General features: G+C 38.1%; 1 protein-coding gene across 1 annotated transcript in view; it reads left to right on the top strand.

The window, feature by feature from the left end:
- The first annotated feature begins 1694 nt into the window (after positions 1 to 1694).
- Map7d3 (MAP7 domain containing 3) overlaps positions 1695 to 26150 on the top strand; it is a 38030-nt gene continuing 13574 nt past the window's right edge. Inside the window, exons 1-9 of the mRNA XM_090327177.1 lie at positions 1695 to 1978; positions 6465 to 6548; positions 7847 to 8010; positions 11617 to 11728; positions 16146 to 16229; positions 19725 to 19965; positions 22426 to 22551; positions 23070 to 23272; positions 24982 to 25087. Of these exons, the coding sequence (XP_090183303.1) occupies positions 1729 to 1978; positions 6465 to 6548; positions 7847 to 8010; positions 11617 to 11728; positions 16146 to 16229; positions 19725 to 19965; positions 22426 to 22551; positions 23070 to 23272; positions 24982 to 25087 (1370 nt within the window). The 5' untranslated portion in view covers positions 1695 to 1728. The remainder of the gene's footprint in view (positions 1979 to 6464; positions 6549 to 7846; positions 8011 to 11616; positions 11729 to 16145; positions 16230 to 19724; positions 19966 to 22425; positions 22552 to 23069; positions 23273 to 24981; positions 25088 to 26150) is intronic.

The following is a 26150-nucleotide window of genomic DNA, read 5'->3' as shown; positions in this document are numbered from 1 at the left end:
CCTAAAAACAAACTCATAAAGAAACAATCACCCTATTGAAAACTGGGCTAAAGAATTCGAGACTTATCAGAAGATGAAATAACAATGGCCATAAGGAAGGGAAGGGGTACACGAAAATGGAGAGACAAGCTGGGCGAGGTGGCTCATGCCTTAATCCTAGCTACTCAGGAGGATGGGATCTTAGGATCAAGGTTCAAAGCCAGCCAGGGCACAAAAGCACCTGAGACTCTTATCTCCAATTAACCTGTTAGAAAACGGGAAGTGGGGCTTGGCTCAAGAGTTGGGCTGAAGAGCTCAAGGACAGCACCCAGGCCCAGGGGTAGGGCAGTAGCCTTCAGCTGAAGAGCTCAGGGACAGTTCCCAGGCTGAGTTCAAGCCCCATGACCCACAAAAAATGGTGAGACGTAGGACAATGGGTCAACCAATATAAGAATGATACAAGATAATATATTGGAAATTAACTTTAAAACTTGGTAGGAAGGTGGAGGTTGGAGGGAGGGAAAGTTGCAGTAATGTGTGGGAGGGGTAACAATGTTTGAGAAGGAATGTACTCACTGTCATATGTATGTAACTGTAACCCCTCTGTGTGCTAGTGGCACACACATGTAATCCTACCTACTCAGGAGATTGGTATGTGAGGATCACGGTTCAAAGCCAGCCCAGGCAAGAAAGGCCATGAGACTCCAATCTCCAATGAACCATCAGAATAGTGGAAGTGGAGCTGTGGCTCAAAGTGGTAGAATGCTATGCTTGTTCAAAAGTGTTCAAGGACAGTGGCCAATTCCATGACTGACAAAAAAAAAGGTAAACCTATACCTACTGGATAGTTGAAGGAATAGTCAAATGAACTACATATAAAAGTGTAGATTTAAAATTTTATGTGCTATTTGTCTTTTCTCCCAACTTCTCAGACTACTTGATAGAGCATTTTAGATATTATGAGCTTTCACTCCTAAATTATTCAGCATTTATTTCTTAAGAAAGACTTTTATTTTAGAACAAAGACATTTTTGTACATGACTAAAATATCATTCTCTTGTCTAAGGCTTTGGCCTTAGTATGATATTTGTAGCCAATGTTCCCAAATGTTTGTAGTGAATACCTAAGAAAACTATATTTAAATCCAGGTTGCAGATTATGTTTAGCCTTCTCTGATCTATGGTGCTGCTCAAATTTTCTATGGCTTCCTTTCAAATCTAGAGAGGTTACTAGCCTGTCCTTCACTTTAAAGGCCAAGAAACACTCTCATACAACTAAAATAGTCCAAGTACATATGAGAATATGGAACCAGGTAACCTGAGGGCATGGAGACAGATGGAGAATGATGGAAGGTGTGACACTGATCAAGATACTGTATTTATAAATTGGCATGTTGAATTGAAATCCCTCTGTACAACTACTTAATGAAAGTACATGAGCAAGTCTCCACTCAGGTTGACACCCAAGGCCCTTAAATGTAGGCTTTTATTTATGTAGTATTTCAAACACAGTAAATGTATACTACAAGAGTATTAGAAGATACTAGATAACTATCTTAACCTAGGCCAGAAGACATTTTGTTACTGTGTTGCTAGGTGATGTAAAGGCGGAAATACGTAGGATAGTCAAGCACGCTGCTGATTGGCTAATGCCTAGAGCGTAACAAGGGTAAAGGCGTGGTTGCAAAAGAATTTCCTTAGTTAGTCGCTGGCCAGCGGGTGAGCAGGAGGTAGCTCTCCCACCAGAGCTATGCCTAAGTATAAAGCCAGGAGGCAGAGCGCTAGCTCTTCAGCCCCTGTTCCACCTAACCCACTGGGGAACTCACCAACACAGCCCCAGTGGAAGCCACAGATACCTCGCCTGCATCCTGCAACACCCCTGGGAACATCGATATCACCATTGGCAGGTCCTAGCTCGTATCCAACCACAGCTGACCTAGCCATAGCCACCACCAGTGACAGCGGCAGCACATCCTTTAAAGAACTTCGAGAATCTCAATGTGAGTAAGCCAGTAGTTCCTAGCAGAACTTTCTTCCCTATTCTACCCTAGGGAGAGTAAACTTGGACCCTGGAGGAGGACGGGTGGGAGGTGGGGTTTCTAGGGCCTCTGAGCCCTAGGGAGCTTCCAACATAGCACCAGAAAACTTTTCTTTCATGTTACCTGGACACTGGGAGAAGCTGTAGGCTGTAGAAGGGTCTAATATGTATTTTATATTTGTTAATATTTTGTTAATAATGTTAAATTGTTCAATTCTTTAAAATTGTTACTAAAATTTTGTTAATACAATTTTGTTGATACAAATTGTTCTAACTTATAGCTTATAATGTTAATATTTTTGTTAATACACAATTGTTGAATGGTTTGTTAAAAATTGTACTACAAATTTTGTTAATTTTGTTAAAACAAATTGGCCTATTTGTAGATTATAGTTGTCAATCGTTTTGTTAATAATTGTTCAGATTTTTAATTATAGTCCACAAAACTACCAATAGTGATATTGTAAGGGGAAGTAAAAAGAATCTAATCTTCAAATTCAGCCAGGACATAGCTTATCTGAGTTATTAGGACCCTAAAACTAGAAAAAAATACCATTTCCTCTTTTAAACTGAGGATTGCTATGGCAACAATTGTGATGTCACTTTAAGAGTTATGTTGTAAGATCTCACATAGCTTTAGTAGATGGCAACTAGCATCATCTCAGAGGTAATTCATTCCCCAACTACAAGGCTATATCCCCAAATTATCTTCATTGTCCATCTTAACTACCATCATACACACACACACACACACACACACACACACACACATATACTTGAATGCAGTATAATACTGGCAGATTTCCTGTATATACAAAGGTAAAACCATTTTTAATATTCTTTTCCATTTTCTCTCCTCATGTGGGGGGATATTAGCTGTGGCTATACATGGAATTTAAAAGTTCAAAGATGAAGTGGTTCTGTGGTTCAAGCACTAGCCTTCAACTAGCAGCTCAAGGACAGCACCCATGCCCAGAGGTCAAGCCCCATGACCAACAACAAAAAATGGTTCAAACATTCCATACAATTACTCTCCTGTGTATCAGCCTGTATTTTTTCTTACCTTCCTTCAAACTGTGGCTTACTAATCTTACACATTACCCTGAATACTGTTTTACTTTTTGCCTGGTGCACAAACATGCATTAGCATTTTGTATCATTCATACTTGTTTGCTTGACTTTTTTTGTCATGCAATATGGACATGGAATTCAGTAGGATATGTACATAATGAACATATGCTACTGGGACCCCAGAGTTCAATTCCAAGACAAAAAGAACAAAGAAAAGAAACTGGGCGTGGTGGCTCCTGCCTGTTATCCACAGCTACTCAGGAGGCTGAGATCTGAGGATCAAGGTTCATAGCCAGCCTGGGCACTAAAGGACCTGAGACCTTTATCTCCAATTAACCTCTAGAAAAGGGAAGTGGGGCTTGGCTCAAGGGTAGGACGGTAGCCTTGACCTGAAGAGCTCAACGACATTGCCCAGGCCAAGTTCAAGTGCCATGACCCTCCAAAAAAACAAAAACAAAAAAGGAAGAGTAGAAAATGATTTTAAAACAACTTGGAAGGCTGGGAATGTGCTTTAGTGCTAGAGTGCACGCATGAAGCCCTGGGTTCAATTCCACAGTACCACCTAAACAGAAAAAGCCAGAAGTGGTGTTGTGGCTCAAATTGTAGCGTGATATCCTTGAGCAAAAGAAGCTCAGAAACAGTGCCCAGATCCTGAGTTCCCAGAGTGCCCCCCCAAAAAAAAACCTTAGGTAAGTGGTTTGTAATCAGCATAGAGAGCTCCTGATCTAAGTACTTTATTATGGTCTTTAATATTGGGCCTAATATCACTCATGTCAATTCAGATGCATACATTCTTTTTTTCATATATTTTTATTGCAATTAATAGAAGGGTTACATTATATTCACCAGATAGAAGGTGCATTACTATCAGATGCATACATTCTTAATTCTTAATATTTCTAAATTCCTAAATCATAACAAATTTTTTTCCCTGATTCCTCACTAGCTGACTTTTCTTTTTTTTTTTTTTTAGGACATTTATATCTTTATCTTAACTTGATTACATGTACGAAAACCTTACTTTCAAATAGGGTCAAGTTCATAGATAGGGGTTAGAACTTTATTTTTTAATATGTTTTTATTGTAATTAATAAAAGGGTTACATGATATTTGCCAGATAGAAGTGGCCTTAATTCACATACATTGATACCCTTTCACATGTCTTGGTAACCATTACCCTCCCCCCACCCACCACCCACTCCCCATATTGGTTTTCCCCCCTTCCCTATCAAGTTTCAGATAACCAAATACAGATAAATTCAATATATCAGATAACAAAGTGAGATACTGTAACAATATGAGATAACCAAGGGACAGCAAAGGAGATGAGGGATAACATAGTACATTAAGGACAACAATCATTCATTATATGGCTTTCAATTAGCTTCATACTATAAGGCCTTATGTATCAAGGTTTTGCTCTATTGCAGATCTCTGCTAGGAGAGCCCAAGGTTTCTACTGATTAGGACAAATGAGGGAAACCATTGAGCCTAAGTTCCTCTGAGTCTGGATTACTTCACTTAATATGATTTTTTCTAAGTCTTTCCATTTCCTAACAAATGGGTCGATGTCATTCTTTCTGACAGCAGCATAGAATTCCATTGTGTACAAATACCACAACTTGTTGATCCACTCATCAACTGAGGGACATCTAGGTTGGTTCCATATCTTTGCTATGGTGAATAATGCTGCCATGAACATTGTTGTGCTAGTGGATTTAGTATACCCTAGATTCTGGATGGTTGGGTAAATGCCAAGTAGTGGAATTGCTGGGTCATAGGGAAGTTGTATGTTTAGCCTTTTGAGGAACTGCCATACTGCTTTCCATAGTGGTTGAATGAGTTTGCACTCCCACCAACAGTGTAGTAGTGATCCCTCCTGGCCACATCCCCTCCAGCATCTGTTATTATTCGTTTTCCTGATCATGGATTCTAACTGGAGTGAGGTGGGATCTTAGAGTTGTTTTGATTTGCATTTCTTTTATGACCAGAGATGTGGAGCATTTCTTCATGTGTCTAGAGGCCATTTTTGTTTCTTGTTCAGAGAAGACTCTAAGTCTTTGGCCCATCTTTTAATGGGATGATTGTTACTTTGGAGATTAGTTTTGGATTGATTCAATTTTTTGAGTTGTTGATATATTTTAGATATGAGGCCTTTGTCTGTTGTTTGGTTGATGAAGAGCTTCTCCCACTCTGTAGGCTTCCTAATTAATTTACTAGCTATGTCCTTTGCCATACAAAAGCTCTGCAGTTTAATGCAGTCCCACTTATCCAGCCTTTCTCTGATTTGTTGTGATTCTCGGTCCTTATTAAGGAAGTTTCGACCTGTGCCAAGGAGACCTAGTGTATCTCCTATTCCTTCTTGTAAAGTTTTCAGTGTGTCAACTAGCTGACTTTTCTAACACTTTTTTTTGCCAGTCCTGGGCTTGAGCTCAGTGCCTGAGCACTGTCCTTGGACTTTCTCAAGGATAGAACTCTACCACTTTAGCCTTAGCAACACTTCCGGATTTTTTTTCTATGTTTGTGGTACCAAGGAATCGAACCCAGATATTCGTGCATGCTAGGCAAGCACTCTAGCACTAGGGCAAACTCCCAGCCCAAATTCTTGATGAAATTCTATTTATTACCCCCAACACTACTTATCCACAAGCTTATGCTGGCACTATCACTAGCAATTCTAGTTGCCTTTATGTCCACAGATACTTTCACACATCCACAGGAATCACGTTTCAATTTTTTTGATGGTACTGGGGTTTGAACTGAAGGACTCACACTTCTCAAGCAGACACTCTACCATTTGTGGCATAGCTTCTTAATTCTTTATTACCATATTTATGAACATCATAGCATCTCAATATGTCATTTTTTTATTCATAGAGTAAGCAGTCATAATGTTACCTTATACAAGTGATCTGATCCATTGAATATCTGTTTAACTGTGGCTTTTCAGACCCTTGAATTAGTGGTTTGTATTCTTTTTTTTTTTGCCAGTCCTGGGCTTTGGCTCAGGGCCTGAGCACTGTCCTTGGACTTTCTCAAGGCTAGAGCTCTACCACTTGAGCCTCAGCACAACTTCCGGCATTTTTCTATGTATGTGGTACCGAGGAATCGAACCCGGGTCTTCATGCATGCTAGGCAAGCACTTTAACCACTAGGCCAAACTCCCGGCTCCGTGGTTTGTATTCTTAATAGCTAATATTTTCCCCTTTATCTCTCTGTACTTCAGGTGATGTGGCTCAAGTAATAGAAGAACGCCATTGCCAGACTTTCATCTATTCTTTCTCAGTTCTTTCATCGAACTTATATAACTTCAGTAATACAATCTCAAAGAGTTGTGTCTAAATTATATCACACTGATGTTTTTTCTTTTTTTGTAGTAGTTATTGGGTCTTTTCACAAAAATGATCTGAAACAAAAGTTGGCTAAACAGCGGAGAGAAGAAATGAACAAACAGCATGAAGGTAAAAGTGTAAATGTTTTTCTTTATGCCAAAATGATAAATTTTATATGAGGTTATATTTTAATTGGTTTTACTTGCTTTTCTAATCTATGTGATAGATTATAATTTTTTGAGAACTATATTTCATTCAATCCATAATAAATCACATGACTAAATAAATTTAAAACTAAAGTATGAACATGTCTTCAGTATTTGTAGAAACAAACTGAATGGCATTTCAGTAAAAATGATACTAAAAATTTTAAAGATGTATTTTTAGGATTGCTCTGTTCTAAATTTTGATGTTGGATAATTTAGGACTTAAGAATCTTATTTTGTTGGTGGTGGTGGTAGGGGTTGTGGGGGTTGAACTGGAGGGCTAACATAATGCCCTTGAAGTATTTTTGTGGTTGAATTTGGGAAGCAATTGTAATGTTTTAGAGACTATGCTGTTTACTGGGTGGTGGTTGGGGTGAGGTTGGGGGAGGACGTATGCAAAAGCAGGCTATCTTGTGCCTATTCTGTTGGTTCAGGTTGCCTAGATGTTGTTTTATACAGGTTTTTTAGTTAATATTGCTAAGTCTTAATGCCAAAAGTCAGAAGTAGAAAATAATCCTTCTATAAATGATTTTTTGTTAGTTTCTAAGAAAAACTGTTTTCTGGAAATAAACATAAGTCCTTATCTCATAGTATGTGGAGTGATGGAGAGAGAGAAGAGGAAGGTGAGGAAAGGGCTCTGTTAGTATCTACACATCTAGAAGATGTGCATTTTTTGTAAAGTACTTGTATTTGTACATAAAGTTCTTTATTTCAGAATATTAGGTAACAGTGTATGGTAACACATAGAACTGGCAAACTAGGTAACTTGTAAATATCTGTTACAATCAGCAGATCCATCTTGTATGGATTGTAGCATCTCTGGGTAATGAGGTTAGAGTTTATCCAGAGGCTGGCAGCAGAGGAGTGGAAGAGGGAGCATGCAGGGAGAGATGTGTACAGGTGTGCTCAGATTTACACTTTGATTAGAGCCACTGATACATGTTTCTGGTTGTACCATCGGGATACATGCATTTATTAGAAACATTATTGCTAATATTTAATAGTATATCATACCTACTAATGAGCTTAGAAATTGCTTAGTATATGTCTCATTTTAAATTGAGCATAATTGAAATGCAATATTTAATTGTAACTGCAATACTTCTGTCTAGAAGCCATTTTTAAGAGTAAGATAGATTCATGATTTCCTTCTACATGTATAAAATGAAATATTTACTCTTTTGGTTTTTATACCTTGAAAATATATTTGGAATCTTTCAGTCAACACTGAGAAAAATTTCCTCGAAAAAGAACGAAAGGCTAAGCTCCAATTTGAAAAATGGATGGAAAATAAGCAACAAAAAATGAAAGAACAAAAAGAAAAAGATGAGCAACGCAGAATGTCGGTAGAATCAAACAGAAAATTGAAACTAGAGCAAGAAACGGTACATGATTTTCTAGCTTAGTCATCAGATATATGTATGCATGTGTTGTTTAGGTCTGAAAGACTTTTTTTTGTCAGTCATGGGACTTGAACTCTGAGTCTGGCCACTGTCCCTGAGCTCTTCAAGAGCTCAAGGCTACACCCTACTCCTTCTGGTTTTCTGATGATTATTTGGAGATAAGAATTTCACAGACTTTCATGGCCAGGCTGGCTTTGAACTGCAATCCTCAGATCTCAGCCTTCTGAGTAGCTAGGATTAGAGGCATGAGTCACCAGAGCCAGCCTTGACTTTTTTTTTCTTAACCCTTCTCTGTCTTTTCTGACTCTATGGAAAGGAAACGAAGTTGTTTCTCCTTTTACTCTTCTTCTACCCCTCAGCATTAGAGACCTTACCCTACCCTGGTGAAGTCCACTAACCTCAAGAAGAAACACAGACTCAGAAACACAACCCCATTTGACTTGAGGATAGCTTTTAGAGTACCTATGATCTGGGGTTTGTGCTAAGATGTTCTTTCTACTCTCAAGGAAAGCATTCATTGTTATCTTATAGCCTACACACTAAGGCTAGATCTCAATACTTTACCCCCTTAGACAATGTCCCATCTGACTGCTTTCTGCCAGCCTCCCCGCCCCAATCTCCTCCCCCTCCTCCCTTCCTGCTTTCTTTAGTTTGGTGCACTCCTAGTCTTTCCCCTGCTTGCCCCTTTTCCTTTTGTTCTTCCCATTCACTTTCCTGACAGGGCTTTCCTGGATCTGTGATTCATAGTTCGCATTCTCACTATTGTTTGAGACATCTGTGCTGTCTTTTCCTTCTTGAACTCTGTCAGACACGCTGTTGTTATGAGTGACTTCATTGTGTCTTCTTTTTTTTCCTTATGCTGCTTCAGTTTGTCTTTTGTTATTTAGAGTTGGCATGTGTCTACTTGTCTCATTTGGGATGACTTTCTCTTGGACACTATTTTTCTCATAAGTCATTCTACGACTGTATTTTGAAAATAGTTGATTCCATGTAATCTGTCCTACTCTTCTGGATGTCTTTCTCTGTGTATTCTACTGACTTTTTCTTGACCATTGTGGAGCTTGAACTCAGGGCCTGGGCATGGTCTCTGATCATTTTTGTTCAAGGCTAGTGTTCTACCACTTTGAGTAACAGCACCACTTCTGAGTAGTTTGTTGAAAATAGCAGTCTGATAGACTTTCTTGTCTGGACTGGCTTTGAAATATAATCCTCAGATCTCAGCCTCTTGAGTGGCTACGATTACAAGTATGAGCCACTGGTGCCAACTTCTAACGACTCTTAAGTGTCCCTAAAAATCCTTAGACTCTATGGCTGACTTTTTTGTGCCTGAGGCAACTTTTCTGTTTGGGTTTCTTTTTCTTTTTGTCTGTATCTCTTTTTTTCACCTTTGGACCCTGCTTATTATTCCCTCAGGATACATGTATTTTTAACTTCTTTTATTTATTATTCTATGTTTTTATGGTTCCTTTTCTCTCCTATTCTCTTTGTTGTTTTTGTTCTGTTTTGTTTTGTTTTTGTGGGTCATTGAGTTTGAACTAGGCCTGTGCATTGTTCCTGAACTCTCCATCTCAAGGCTACCGCCCTGCCCTTGAGCCCAGCCCCACTTCTCCTTTTCTACCAGTTAATTGGAGATAAGAGTCTCAGATCCTTTTGTGCCCAGGCTGGCTTTGAACTTTGATCCTCAGATCTCAACCTCCTGAGAAGCTAGGATTACAGGTGTGAGCCACCTTGCCTGTCTTCTCTTTTCTCTCTGATTCCATTTTTCTCACTAAAGTTTCTTTTCTGTCTTTTTTTATTAGGCTCACATTTTCTCCTTCCTGGTGCATGCAGATGCTCCACACATGCCTCCTTTCCCATCTACAGCTCTTAGTGTCCCTCAATAGTATCTATCTATAATCACTGTCGGTAGAATCTATCCTATCTATAGTGTCCTTCTGCCATTCCTCCCCAATCCATTGTCAACTACCTCTTCTGTCTTTCTGAACGTTTTTCCTGCAATTGTTTGTGATCTGTATTTTTTATTCCAGTATTTATTAGAATTTCATTCATAATCTTTGCTACTTTCCATACCCTCTGAAACATAGTATTTTCCTGATTCATGGGACAGATTTAAAGGCCAGATAGTGAAGTAAAGACAATTCAAGAGCCGTCTTTTTTGCTGAAAATAGAAAATCACATGCAGATTGAAGGGAAGATACCTAAAGGAGATAATTCCAAGATCTAAGGGGGAAAAGCATCGTAGTAAATGTTACAGCAGACCAGAAGGGAACCAGATACATGGCAGAAGGAGGCTCAGAAAGCCAAAGAGAAAAGGCAAAAGAGAATCAGTGTCAGATAGCTATTATGGGTGAGCACCAGACAGTAGGGGACATGGACATGAACTAGATGAAGCAATGGAAAAAGAGTAATTCTAGAGAACAGAAACGGAAAAACAAGGTTAGAATTGAAGATATATGTGAACAAGATAGCATTCACATGTGAACCTGAAAGAAAGCACAGAACATCTGTCCATTTGAAAACCATGCTATAGAATCAGTGTAAAGCAGAAATGTTTAATAAGGCAAGGTTTCCTTCTAGTTACAGTTTCAGAGTTTCTAAGGAATTTATAACAATGTCCTTTCTAATAGAAAATGTAACTTTAAATATTACCACTAGTTCCATTTTTTAAATTTTCCTAGTATGTTTTTAACTCTACCACCGAGAAATATGGGGGCACTGTAAGAATGATGTTCCTATGAGTTGCTCATTGTTAGGGAAGAACAGAAAAGCTCAGGCTGTGAGGTATGAGCATACTGTGTTATAGATCAAGGAAGAAAATACCTGATACTAGGTCAAGACAAAGCAATGCTGTTTTTTGAAACTTTTTGTTAACAATAGAATTAAGATACAGTATGTGATTCTGGTAAGCCATGCAATGGTGGCTCACATCTATAATCCCAGCCACTCAGCAGGCTGAGATGTGAGAATCTCCATTCCAAGCCAGCAGGGCAGGAAAGTCTATAAGACTCTTATCTCCAATTAAGCACAAAAAAAATCAGAAGTGGAACTGTAGCTCAAGTGGTAGAGTGCCAGCCTGAGCAAAAATGTCAAGTAAGAGCTTTAGTCCCTAAGATCAAGCCCCAACACTGGTACAAAAAATTAGGACTCTGGAATAGATTTTGCTTATGTATGTATTAATTTTTTTTGCTGCTTCATTTCACAAGAATTAGATAATTAAGGATAAATACCATATTAGATGACAAAATAAATGGTTAAGGGACTCAAGTAAAAGTGAAAATTAAGTCAACTGATAATAATAAGGCATAAAATATTAGCATGCAATGAAGGATACCAAATAGTCTTTATACAAAAATTTGACTATAAATTACCTATATCTGTAATCAAAGAGGAAAGCATAGTAGCTTTTTTATTTCAGTGTTCAGAAGATAAAATTTTATTCAAGAGTAATACTGGTTATTTGATACCTAAAACATGACTCTATCTTCTACTTGATAAAGAAATTGGATGATGGGATCTTTTCTAAACTGAAAAACTATATTAAACAATATAACTGATATATTTGAAAATTTTCTTCTTTATTTTAAATAGGAACGTTATAAGGCTGCTGTTAATCGTACTATGGAAAGAACCAACCGCCTTGATCAACAGGGAAAGAAATGGTCATGGGATTCGTCCATGTTAAACACAGATTTTAGATCTGGCAAGTAATGCAATTGTTAAATTTTAAGTTCTTTAATCTTTAACATTAGCTTGTATTTTCAGGACTGTCTAAATTTTTGTGTATAAAATAAAATGTTTAGGGGCCAGGAGTTTGGCCTAGTGGTTAAAGTGCTTGCCTAGCATGCATGAAGACCAGGGTTGGATTCCTCGGTACCACATACATAGAAAAAAGCCGGAAGTGGTGCTGAGGCTCAAGTGGTAGAGCTCTAGCCTTGAGAAAGTCCAAGGACAGTGCTCAGGCCCTGAGCTCAAGCCCATGACTGGCAAAAAAAAATAAAAATAAAATAAAATAAAATGTTTAATATACTAAGTTTATGTTATATGCCAGCACAGAAGAAACACTTAAGATTTTATAGTGGATTTTAATTCACTATATACAAATTTTAAATTTATAATTAGCCTAACATGCATAAGTATACAACTTACAGAAAGCATATTTTAATTCTGAATTTTAAGGGACTGGGAACTGAACTGAAGGCCTTACATTGCTAGGGAAGCTTTTTTTAATTAATTAATTTATTTATTTTTCATATATTTTTATTGTAATTAATAGAAGGGTTACATTATATTCACCAGTAGAAGGTACATTATTTTACAAACATTGATACCCTTTCTCATGTCTTGGTCCCCGTTTCCCTCCTCCTATCCCCTCCCCTCATCTTGTTTTCCTCCCTCTAGGGAAGCTTTTTTAAGCCATGCCACCATGGCATATGCCAGTCCTAAGACATGAGCTCAAGAGTCTGGGCACTGTCCCCAAGTTTTTGTGATCGTGGCTAGTGCTCTCCCACTTGACTTACAGCTGTATTTGATGCTTTTAGGTGGTTAATTGAAGATAAGAGTCTGACAAACTTTTCTGTCTTGGGTAGCTTTGAACCACAGTCCTTATGTCTCACCCTCCTGAGTAGCTAGGATTATAGGCATAAGCCACTGGTACTTGGCTTGTTTTGTTTTTGAGCTGAGTTTTTCTCTTTCTCTAGTATGGAACTTAAACTCAGGATTCTCTTGCCTCTACCTCCCAAGTAACTGGGATTATAAGTGCATGCTACCACATTCTACTTTCTAATACATATTTATTTTAAAAATTAACATTGTTTATTACTGTCTCCGTACAACTTTTCCAATACGTGGACATAATTTTACAATTTTATAAAGCGTAAGTTTAATATATGCAGTATGGAATGACTGATAGCTTGAGCCTAGTAATTCAGGGCCTGACTTGAAAACAGTGAAATCCCCAGCTCAAAAAAAAAGAATTAAATTTCACTTTTATGCCTCATGAATCGAAAAAGGTATGATTAACAGTTTGAATTTGGAAAAAAAATATTTCTTTTTTTTTTTGCCAGTCCCCGGCTTGAGCTCAGGGTCTGAGCACTGTCCTTGGGCTTTCTCAAGGATAGAGCTCTGAGGCACAGCACCACTTCTAGATTTTTCTGTGTATGTAGAAATCGAACCTGGCTTTTCATGCATGCTAGGCAAGCACTCTACCACTAGACCAAACTCCCAGCCCCAAAATGCTTCTCTTTTGTTTTGTACCTTCACATTTTTTGAGTAATGCTAATGAGTAAAATTCTAGCACAAGCTGGCTACTTGTGGCCCATACCTGTAATCCTAGCTACTCAAGAGGATGAGATTTGAGAATCACAGTTCAAAGCGAGCCTAGGCAGGAAAGTCTTGAGAATTTTTTAGATCCATATGACCAAGTACTTTGGTATTATACCTAAAACTATCCTCTTTGCTCTTACCGTGTGTGAGTAGCTAGAATTCTGTGTAACGTATCATATCCCAGTATCTTTTGGTTCTAACTTCTGCATATCAGAGAGAACATATGCCATTTGTCTGTCTGATCTTGGCTTACCTCACCTAACATGGTGTGTTCTAGTTCCAGTCATTTCCCTGTAAATGAAATTATTTTATTCTTTCTAATGGCTATATAAAATTCCATTGTGTATAGGTACCACATTTTTTGATCAACTCATCCATTGCAGGGCATCTAGGTTGTTTCCATGTCTTTGCTATTGTGAATAGTGCAGCAATGAACATGGGTGTGCAGGTGTCCTTATCATATCCTGGCTCATGATGTTCAGGGCAGATGCCAAGGAGCACTATGGTTAGGTAGTAGGGAAGGTCTATGTTCAGCTTTCTGAGGAACCTACAGACTGTTTTCCATAGTGCATGTACAAGTTTACATTTCCACCATCAGTGCAGCAGGGTTCTTTTTCTCCCCATATCCTCACCAATATTTGTTGTTGCCTGAATTCAAAATGTTGGCCAATCTAACTGGAGTAACATGGTAATTCAGGGTTATTTTCATTTGCATTTCCTTTATGGCCATTGTATTAATTTTCATTTTCATTGAATTAAGAACTTTTTAATTTCTTACTTAATTTCTTCTGTGACCCAAGTGTTATTCAGTAGTATATTATTCAGCCTCCCTGTACTTGAGTGATTTCTGCAGTATGTTTTTTTGCTGATAGCTAGTTTGATTCTACTGTGGTTAGATAGGATGCATGGAATTATGCTAATCCTCTTGTATTTGCTTAGGTTCTTTGTATGTACTATGATATAGTCTATTTTATAGAATGTTCCATGGGCTGCTGAGAAGAATGTGAATTGGGTCATTGTTGGATGGAATCCTCAGTAGATGTTTTTCAAGTCCATTTTGGTTATAGTATCATTTAGTTCATAAGTTTCTTCACTTATCATTTGTTTGCTTGACCAGTCCTTTGGTGAGAACAGGGTTTTTAAATCTAGGTCTATCTTGTTCTGTAAGTTCAAAAGTATTTATTTAACATATTTTGGTGCTTCATTGTTTGGTGCACAGATATTGACCTTTGTTATTTCCTCCTCATGGATTATTCTGATTATAAATACATAGTGACCTTCCTTGTCTCATCTTACTACTTTTAATGAAAAGTTTATTTTATCAGACATCAGTATGGCTTGTTCTGCCTTCTTGTAGGATGCATTTGCATGGAAGTTCTTTTTCTATCCCTTCATTTGGAGTTTATTTTCATCTTTGGCTGCGATGTGGATCTCTTGAAGACAACAAATGGATGAATCTTGTTTTTTGATCCAATCTGCTGTTCTTTTTCTTTTTATTGAAGTATTGTCTATGTTTAAGGTTATTATAGAGAGATGTGTCATGTTTCCTCCCATTTTCTTAATTTCCTATAGTTTTCTTCTTTCCTCTTCCTGTGCTTACTGAATTGGTGTTCTATTGATTTTTGTCTGTTTCCTATTTTTATTGTGCATATAAAATTTTTAAATGCTTCTGCTTTTTATGATTCTGTTTTAAATCTTGAGTCAGTTTTTCTTCCACTCATTTGTGACTCATTAACTTTGTACTGTTCTGTTATTTCTTACAATCACGTTATCAATATCAGGAATTTTCAAATGAGGCTGTATTGTCAATATGTACTTCCCTTTCAAGACTTAAAAGAGACTTTTTTGAAATTCCTCAATATTTAGAGCAAGAATATTTAAAGTAACCTAAAAGTCTCTGTGAAATAAGTTTTGCTTATCAATAGCTATGAGTAGTTGGCTTGTTTAAGTTAGGACATCTATATATCAATAATCACCTTATTTAAAGATAGTCATAGGGCTGAGTCTGTGGCCTATTGGTAGAGTGCTTGCCTAGCATTCATGAAGCCCGGAGTTCAATTCCTTGGTTCCAACTACACAGAAAAAGCTGGAAATGGTGCTATGGCTCAAGTGGTAGAGTACTAGCCTTGAGGAAAGCCCAAGGACAGTGCTCAGGCCAAGAGTTCAGGCCCCACGTCTGGCAAAAAAGGCAGTTATACTTAAATTAAAATACTTGTCGTATTAAACACAGATTTTATCTAAATTTACATAAAATTTTAAGTAAAAATTTATATTTACATAAAATTTAAATTTTAAATTTACATAAAATTTTAACTGAGAACTTATTGGGTTATCAGACAGTATCTTACTATTTGTGACTTTATTCTCATTTCTTTTTTTCTTTATTCTCATTTCTAACAACATATATTTTATATGTGCTTAATTGGTTATTTGAAATTAGATAGGGAAGGGGGGAAATCAAAAGGAGTGAGGGGAGGGATGAGGGAAATGGGGACCATGTCATGAGAAAGGGTATCAATGTTTGTGAAGTAATACACCTTCTATCTGGTGAATACAATGTAACCCTTCTATTAATTACAATAAAAAATAAAATAAAAATATATGGAAAAAAGTAAACTAGTTTTAAGCTTGAAAATGTAGAATCTTTCCATAATATTTGAAATTAAATAAATCTTTACAACCAAAGGAAGAGAAAAAATGTTGAATAAAGCAAGGAACTTATTCTTCAAATTGTATACTTAAGTACTTTTTGAAAAGTAACATTCCTTTTCCCTTACTCTTTTGGAAAAAAACAGAACATAGAAAAAGTTTGTCAATAAGTGGAAAGGAGAATAAGCCACATTCTTGCCTGGACAAAGAAGGATCAGATAACAATCAAGGTAACTAGTTGTTGCTAAATACAAATTCTGGCATTTCCAAGAAGTATATTTATATCAACATTAAGTTGCCTAAAAAGTCATTCTAGAAACTGGGAGCCAAAATACCCTTGAACAAAGCAGAAAAGAAAAAAATCTTTGTTCCCATGTTTATTTGGTAGAATCCAGAAAATTTTATCTTTTAATGAACTTTGTAATTCCTGTTATCATTTGACAAGAGGTCAATAATAAAGTCTTAGAAACAAATTACAGAATAGTTGTATAGGTAAGTTTGTACTAATGTACTGGATTGATCTCAAGCATTTCACCAATGTGCATGTAGAATTTACAAATTACTGGCCACATTTTAGGCAAAGCTTTGTTCCAGAGTCTATATATCTTCACTGCTGATTTTTGCTCATAGAATTTATAATTATTACTAAATTTATTTATTTAATTTCTCTTTAACGCTTTGCCCCTAGTATTACCTTTTCACATGTTTCCTTTTTGTTTCATACTAGTTGACAATTTGCTTCATTCATTCAGCTTAACTCCCACTGGAACAAATACCATTGTTCCACTGATGGATTTGTAAGAGCAAGATCTTTACAGCAAAATTTACTTTTTTCTTTTCTTTTTCTTTTTTTCTTTTTTTTTTTTTTTTGCTTGTCCTGAGGCTTGACTCAGAGCCTCTGTGCTAGTCCTGGTCTTTGTTTTTTTTGTTGTTTTTTTGTTTTGTTTTTGTCTTTTACTCAAAGCTACTACTTGCTACTACTCTATTTCTTGAGCCACAGCCCCACTTCTGGCTTTTGGGTGATAAAGTGAAGATAAATGTCTCACAGATTTTCCTGCTTGGCCTGGCTTTAAACCTTCATCCTCAAATCTCAGCCTTCTGAATTGCTAGTATTACAGGCATGAGCCACTGATGCCCGGCTAGAAACGTTTACTTTTAATCAAAGAATTTAGCCAATCTCTGGGAAGTTTTGGCAATGAACAACTTTTGGTGGTAGAATTGACCATTATGACTGTTGGAAGTTTATTCTTGTAAAAATTTTTGTATTGTGACCAGTTTTTCTCTTGATGTGAGTGCCTTCATAACATGGTTCCGTTTACTGTGATCCTAGTTTTATTTCTTTCCCTGAGATCATTGTGCCATATTGTGTCCTGTGCATCTTTATTCTAGCAATCTCTTCCCTGATAAGATAGTCTGGTCAGTTGATAGAGTTCATTCCTGCTCTACTGTGTATTGCTATGAATGTTTCCATTTTCACAGCAGTTCACCTTACTTCTTTTTTACATTTATTTATATGTGAAACCACAGATTGAGTGCTTTTTATTTCTTCTGTCATTTACTTCATCTATTTCATACTAAACCTCTAGGGAATAATTTAGTCAACTGTTCTCAATGAGAACATCAGTAGCATCAGGCACAAATTTGTGATAGAAAACCTTTGAAAGTATTCTTGTTTATACTCAAAAAAGAACAGGGAGCCAGTGGCTCAGGCCTATAATCCTTGTTACTCAGGAGGCTGAGATCTGAGGATCACTGTTAGAAGCCAGCCTGGGAAAGAAAATCCATGAGACTCTTCAGTAAATTTACAAAAAAAAAAAAAACAGGGACTGGGAGTTTGGCCTAGTGGTAGAGTGTTTGCCTAGCATGCATGAAGACCCAGGTTCAATTCCTTGGTACCATAACCAAAGCCAGAAGTGGTGCTGAGGCTCAAGTGGTAGAGCTCTAGCCTTGAGAAATCCCAAGGACAGAGCTCAGGCCCCGAGTTCATGCACAAGGACTGGCAAAAAAAAAAAAACAGAAAACAAAAACAAAAATGGAAGTGGAACTGTGGTTTAACTGGTAGAGCACTAGTCTGGAGCAAAAGAAACTCAGTGACAGTGCCTGGGTGCCCCAGGACAGGCAAAGAAAAGGGGAGAAGCTCTGTCACTTAATTGATTGCCGGTAGGCATCAAAACAATTTGAATCAATAGTTATCATAGTTACTATGGTAGACTAATCTGAGTCATGAGGAATAGGATGCAACAGCTTACATTGGTGGTGGGCGTCAAGTTTTAAAGCTCCAGAATTTTGAAATTATAGAAGAAGGTTACTTCATGTGAGGAAGTCCTATTCCATGTTTTCTTTGGTTCCTTCAAATTTGAAAGACTAATATTAGACTGCCTTTCAGTTTTTAACTTATAGCATAAAAATACTCATCTCAAATTAAAACAAATATTCAGGGTTATGTGGACTTTTTAATTTTTAGTTTATGCATAGGGCTACACATGTGTGTGTGTATGGGCAGTGACATGCCTCTAGTAGTGACAAGCTCTAAAACTATGTTCCTATTACTTTTCTCCTTTCATTTTTTTCCTTTCCAGATTATATACCACTTCTTTGTCTTCTTCTGTTGGTAGCAGTCATAGTATTGATAAATCATAACCAGCCTACTTGCATTTCTTCTTCCTTCTCTCCTTTCCTTTCTTCCTTGGTTGGTTGCTTGCTTTTTTGAGGCAAGGACTTATTATGTAGTACCGGTTGCACTAGATTCAGTACCGGTTGCACATATGCCTAAAACATATGTGTTTAGGACTCAAATGCCTCAGAGTAGTTCACATTTTATGTTGGATGTGTTTGGATTATATTTCCAACTGGTTTTGAATGGCTTTTGACATACATTGCCAAAATCATCCCTAGGGGTTTATACAGATCCATCATTCGGCAACAGTGTATGAAGTTACCTGGTTGTACATTTTGGCATTGCCTATTTTGTCCCTTCTTAGATGAGATAGAATACTAGCATTTTGTTTCATTTTATTTAACTCACTCTGAATAACGTGATTTTTACTATACATGAGAAAAGGAAATACATATCCTAAAAAGTCAAATATGGAGCATTTTATGTAATCAGCCAGAGTGGTGAGAGTTTTAGCCCTAGCTGATATGTTCAGATTACATTTTAGAAGTGTTGAAAACCTTGAAATTTCCTGCAAATTATGTTGCAATGCAATCTGTTCAATTTGAAATGGCTCCTGGTAACTATTTGGAGAAACATTTTATTTTCATGTATTGTTGTCGCAGTCACAGCAAGTGATTTTAGGGTTGCTTCTCAAGTACTAAATTTATGATGGTCTTATCATGGGTCTGGGATGCACTTCCTAAGCTGTATCTAATGCTGTCATTTTATTTTCTCTGCTCCTATTCTTTTTTTTTTTTTTGGTGGATCATGAGGCTTGAACTCTGGGCCTGGGCATTGTCCCTGAGCTCTTCAGCTTAACGCTACCACCCTATCGCATTGAGCCATGGCACCACTTCCGGTTTCCGAGTGGTTAATTGGAGATGAGTCTCACAGACTGTGTGCTTGGGCTGACTCTGAACTGCAATCCCTAGATCTCAGCCTCTTGAGTAGCTAGGAATACAGGCGTGAGCCACCGTTGCCCACGTTCTGTTCCTACTTTTACAAAAATATACATGGTATTTCTTTTTGTCTTACCAAATTTCTAACTTTACCTGTCTTTTAATTGAAGCTACGAGCAAGTATGTGTTACGCTATGTCCCATTGGTTAACTTTAAAAATGAAGAATTGAAAACATCGATGATTGTCAGTAAGTCAGCAATCCAACAGCAGTCGAGGGCAGAAGTACTTCAGCAGGGTAAAGTTGAAGCTCCTCTTCAAACCCCCATTGAAGTGTCACCAAATATGCAAGCAGCAGTATCCCCAGAGGTGAATATGGATGTGCCCAGTGTCAGCACAGAATCACACCCCATGCTCACCATGAGCACATCTCTAATGGCAAGTATGGAAAACACCAGTGTGCCTTCCAAGGTGGCTGTGCAAGTCTCACTTGGAAAAAAGACGAAAACACTCACCATGGTAGCTGTAGAAATGTCCAGTAGAGTGAACATGGCAGTACACCCCATAGTGAGCAAGGATACCTCTTCCATGGCCAATGGGACAATGGGGACAATGATTCTGTGACAAGTTTGTAATCCCCACCGACAAATTCACACTCATCATTGATGACACACACACAGTCTTCATCCTTGGTGAGTGTGTCTGTGGACCAGTGGTAAGCAGAGACACATGGCCAATGGAAAGCCTGTACTCAGGGAGAATAGAAACATTGTCAGAGGCAAACACAGCTGAGGATGTTGTAGAAGCATCACTAGAAGTTAGAACATCATGTAATGATATGGTGAAGGGAAGAAGAGACATACTATCCCAACCAAGTGCAAAAATGAACCCCCAAAGGCAGCGTGAAAGCATCTCCAAGTATTTCTTTCTTTCCTTTCTCTCTTTCTTTCTTTCTTTCTTCTGCTTGCTTTCTGTCTTGCTTTCTGTCTTTCTTTCTTTCTTTCTTTCTTTCTTTCTTTCTTTCTTTCTTTCTTTCTTTCTTTCTTTTTGTGAGTTCAAATCTTGGAGTATTTATTAAACGTCCAGTGGAAGATGGGTGCCAGTGTCTCATGCCTGTAATCCTAGCTATTCAGGAGGGTGAGATCTGAGGATCATGGTTCAAAGCCAGCCAGAGAACAAAAGACTGCCAGAAAACCAGAAGTAGCACTGTGACTCAAGTGGTAGACCACTAGCCTTGAGCTGAAGAGCTCAGGGACAGTGCCCAGGCCCAGAGTTCAAACCCCATGATGACGAACAAAATAAATACAAAAAGAAGGCCGGGAGTTTGACCTAGTGGTAGAGTACTTGCCTAGCATGTGTGAAGACCTGGGTTCAATTCCTCATTATCCATACATGAGAAAGCCAAAGGTCAGTCATCAGGCCCTCTGGGTTCAAGCCCCAGGACTGGTGAAAACAAAATTTAAATTAAACAAGGCCAATGCTGCATGGCAGACTCTCATCTCAAAGTCCAGCAGCCAGAAAACACATGAAATACAGTTAGGAAACAGGCCAGAAATGACAGAAACAACAAATGCAATACCAGCAAGCCAATTCAGCTCCAATGGAGAACTGAGTTGGGATGCCATGGCAATCAGAGAACAGCCAGGAGACAGGACACAGGACATGTGCATGGAGCCACTTGGCATGGTGCTTTCTCCATATCAGTATTTTCTACTGATATATTTCCTATTAAAGTGAATGTAGTTCTTTATATAGATCTTGGTAGGGTGGATTTCAAAATATAAGTAACATTATTTATGAAATTCTACAATAAAATTAATAACAGAAGTTGACCTAATTTCTAGACTAAGCACTGATAGCTCCTATCTGTGGTCCTAGCTACTCAGGAGGTTGAAATCTGAAGGTCTCAGTTCAAAGCCAGCCCAGGTAGAAAAATCTATGAGACATTTCTTTCTAATTAAACCAGCAAAAAGCTAGAAGTAGAGGCATGACTCAAGTGGCAAAGCTCCAACCTTGATTTACCAAAAATCCAAACGAGAGCATGACTCTGAATTCAAGTTCCAGTAGCAGCACCAAAAAAAGGCATCTAATTTCCAGCATTCCAATATATGTTGTACCACCATGTTCCTTCAAAAATGGAATATTAGCAAATAGTAAAAGATAGAAAACAACTGTTTATATGAGCTACTTCTAAACTCTTATTAAAGAATTTTTTTGAGCCAGGCGCTGGTGGCTCCCACCTGTACTCCTAGCTACTCAGGCAGCTGAGATCTGAGGATCACAGTTCAAAACCAGCCCAGACATAAAAGACTGTGAGACTCTTTTTTGCCAGTCCTAGTGCTTGAACTCAGAGCCTGAACACTGTCCTTGGGCTTTCTCAAGGCTAGAGCTCTACTACTTGAGCCATAGCACCATTTGTGGCTTTTTCTACATATGTGGACCCTAGGAATGGAACCAAACCCAGGTCTTTGTGTATGCTGACCAAATACTCAACCACTAGGCTAAACTCCTGCCACCTTCCCCACCCCACCCCATGATACTCATTTCCAATTAACCACCAAAAACCAGAAAGTAGCGCTTGTGCTACTAGCCTTGAGCTGAATTGCTCAGGAGCGGCACCCAGGCCTAGAGTTTAAACCCCACAACCACCAACAACAACAAAAATGCTTTTGACAGATGTTCCAAGTCTTAGGAACAGAATTATGCGATAGCATTTATTAGTCTATAAGTAATTACCCTTTTGCCTGGTTTTCAAACACTAAAGGAAAATTGGGAGTTTAAGGAATTATAATTGTATTTTGTGCCAAATATTTTTCTCTTAATAAGAAGCAAGCTATAGCAAAATAATTGTGCTTACTGTATTGATCTGTTCAGAAACCAGAAATGAACCGTCAGCTCTTAATTCCTGTTATCAAGAAACGTCCAAGTTCAAATATTTCTGGTTACATATGGCCTTCATCTCTAACTAGTTGGCACTCATCTTCCCCAAGAAATGGTCTGTAAGTAACCTATTTTTAACTATTCCTCATAGGTGTCTCACCAGGGCAAATTTCATGTCATTATATCATAAGGGAAATAAGAATAAATTAAAAGAAAAAACGAAAGTAGGCTTACTTTTGCATAATACAAAAATTCCCATATTATAACATTACCTTTCGGTATTAAGATACAAGCTGGGTGTGATGGTTCACACCTCTAATCCTAGCTAATCAGGAGGCTGAGATCTGAGGATGAAGGTTCAAAGCCAGCCTGGGTACAAAAGGACCTGAGATTCTTATCTCCAATTAACCTCTAGAAAACAAGAAGTGGTGCTGTGGCTCAAGGGTGGGGTGGTAGCCTTGAGCTGAAGAGCTCAGGGACAGCGCCCATGCTGAGTTCAAGCCCCATCACACACACACACACACACACACACACACACACACACACACACACACACACACACACACACACACATACACACACACAATAGGTTTGTGAAATTGTACACTAAAAAATATATGTTACTTTTTCTCGGTAGGCCTTTTCAAAGGAACTACCGTCTCCCAATTCAACCAAACTCAGAGACATTTGCACAGGTAACCCCACCATATAAAGTGGCATCTTTTCGACATAGTATCATTCCATCAGCAGCCTTAAATGCTCTGAAAAAGAGAAGAGACATCTTTCAAAGAGCCACAAACAAGTCTGAGTTTGCAAACCAACAACTCATGAGCAGTGAAAGTAAGTTTATTTCAGCAATGCAGAAAATCTGCAGGTACTTTGGGAATGGTTAATTTCATTTTGTTTTCCAATTGAGAGAACACTAGGAAGTAGTCTTTTAGATAAAGCTAACTATGTATTTACTGGTCTTTGGGACTATTTTCTTTCTGCTTGTTTGTCCTAGTCCACCCTCCCCTTTTGTTTTGGAATATCCATATTTGGAAAACCATATTTCAAGGACTAGTTTGGATAAGAATTTGGTCTATGGGCTCTTCCACTTCTGATATTGGATAGGTTAATAAGCAGCATATCTAGCCATTGCCATATAAGCAGGTTTTCATTAAGACATGTAAGTCTGTTTCCATGTAAATGCCATAGCATAAGGTGGTGCCTTGGTTTATATTATATATACATTCCTGCAAATGCCACATAGGATTTTTCGCTTGTTGTTAGTATTTTTCCTATCACATGCATTCTTATATCTTCAGATATTACTTAATTTCAGACACACCAGGACATTTTATTGTTTTAAGGACTTGCAGAATTTTTATTATGAATTGTAAACTGAAATTAGCACAAATAATATGGAGATGCTTCATTACAAATTATTGATTGTGGAGGTCTAAAGATTTTCATTTTCATATATGATTTATTTAAAATAGACGTTAGTGAAGTAGACGTATGCCTCATAAGGTAGAACACTAGTGAAAATGCCAAGTAAGAGTGTGAGGCTCTGAGTTCAAGCCCCAGTACTGTCATAAAAGGCATTCAATCTGGGGGCATGACTAGTGGTAGAGTGCTTACCTCATATGCATGAAGACCCAGGTTTGATTTCTCAGTACCACATTCATAGAAGATAAAGGAAATACAGGGCTGGAGTGTGGCCTACTGGTAGAGTGCTTGCCTAGCATGCACAAAACTCTGGGCTTGATTCCTCGGTACTATATACACAGAAGTGGTGCTGTGGCTCAAGTGGTAGAGTTCTATCCTTGAGAAAAGCCCAAGGACAGTGCTCAGGCCCTGAGTTCAATCCCCAGGACTGTCAAAAAAATGGGGCTGGTACTGGTAACTCACTCCTGTAATCCTTGCTACTCAAAAGAATGAGATCAGAGGATCTAAGTTTGAAGCTGGAAGTAGTGCCATGGCTCAAGTGGTAGAGCTCTAGCCTTGAGACAAGCCCAAGGATGGTGTTCAAGCCCTGAATTCAAGCCCCAGGACTGGCAAAGAAATAAAGGCATTAGTTACATAGACTATAATGTTATAATATGTCCCTACGGATTAATTTACTTTTACTGATAGTCTTCATTTTTATGCTATTCATAGTTAGCCACTATATGATAACCAGCTGTCAGATGAACAGTACTGAGAACGATGCATAAGTTCACAAACATATGTCTGTTGAATTTTTGGTCAATATTTAAGATTCTTACTCTTCATTTGAAAGCTTGGCTTCCACTGTATTTAATATATATTAATCTTTTTCCATAGGGTGATTTGATGGAGCTAGCTCAAAATGGGGTATAAGCTCTTGTTTGAAAAAAACAAAATGCTAAATGAAGGTTAAGTTGAGGTTTCAAATAAACACCTATTGTCCGATTGCAATTGATAAATTTTAGCCTATGAATATATTTTTGGATGCTTTAAATGTTTTAGGTTGTGTTGTACTTTGTTGTTGGACTGCAGGCAATAAGTTCCCTAAACTGACTGTTTCATGTGTTTAATTTAACTAGGCTCTCACAATGGAAAATCATCTAGAACCTCAAGTATGGATGGAACAACAACTTTGGCAAAAAAATACCGAGAAAAACGACATCTCCAAGATGAGGAGGTACCAAGGTCAGCGAAAACACCATCCATTTTAGACACTTAAATTTGAGATAAGGCCTGAGTCTTTTTTTTGCCAGTCCTGTGCTTGTTCTCAGGGCCCAAGCACTGTCACTGGTCTTTCTCAAGGCTAGAGATCTACCGCTTGAGCTTCAGCACCATTGGCAGCTTTTCTCTATGTATGTGGTACCGAGGAATCGAACCCGAGACTTCGTGCATACTAGTCAAGCACTCTATCACTATGCTAAACTCCCGGCCCCAAGGTCTGAATCTTGAAGACATTTCCCCCAAGTTATAAGTTGTGAAAGAGCAAGTAACTTCTTCAGTAAGGATCAGAAGTCTCTCATTGCTTTCTAAACCATCAATGAAATTATAGGAAGCATTTAAAGACTTTGTACCTGGCTGAGCAGACAGAGACCTAATGTCTCCATACATCTTTTTAAATTTCTGTATGTCATATATCATTAAGAATTTTAAAAGAGTTCAGACACTGAAATAAAAATCTAGGGACTTCTGCAGAAGCACCTGACATTTCTGTTTCCATTTACAGAGGCCTGTTCCTTTTGATTTTTTTTTTTTTGCTAGTCCTGGGCTTGAGCTCAGGGCCTGAGCACTGTCCTTGGACTTTCTCAAGGCTAGAGTCTTGAACCTCAGCACCACTTCTGGCTTTTTTCTGTGTATGTGGTACCAAGGAATGGAACCGGGTCTTTGTGCATGCTAGGCAAGCGCTCTACCACTAGGCCAAACTCCCGGCCACACACCAGTCCTTTTTTATTTTATGAAAGAAAGAAAAACTTGTAACTTTAGAATTTGCAAAGTGCATGCATGCTAAGGAAGCACTCTACTACTAGGCCAAACTCCTGGCACCATTTTTTTTGTGGGTTATAGGGCTTGAACTCAGCCTGGGTGCTGTCCCTGAACTCTTCAGCTTGAGGCTAGTGCCCTAATCTTGAGCCAAGCCCCACTTCCCCCTTGGTCTACTTTCTACCATGAGTTTTTGACACTACTGCCCTTACTTTCAACTGTTACATATTTTAAGAAATATAGTCCCATACTTTCCATCAACTTGATATAG

The sequence above is a fragment of the Megascapheus bottae genome, chromosome X (assembly GCF_031878675.1).
Source record: "Megascapheus bottae isolate mThoBot1 chromosome X, mThoBot2.hap1, whole genome shotgun sequence".
Taxonomy (NCBI): domain Eukaryota; kingdom Metazoa; phylum Chordata; class Mammalia; order Rodentia; family Geomyidae; genus Megascapheus; species Megascapheus bottae.
This window is presented reverse-complemented; position numbering and strand designations above follow the sequence as displayed.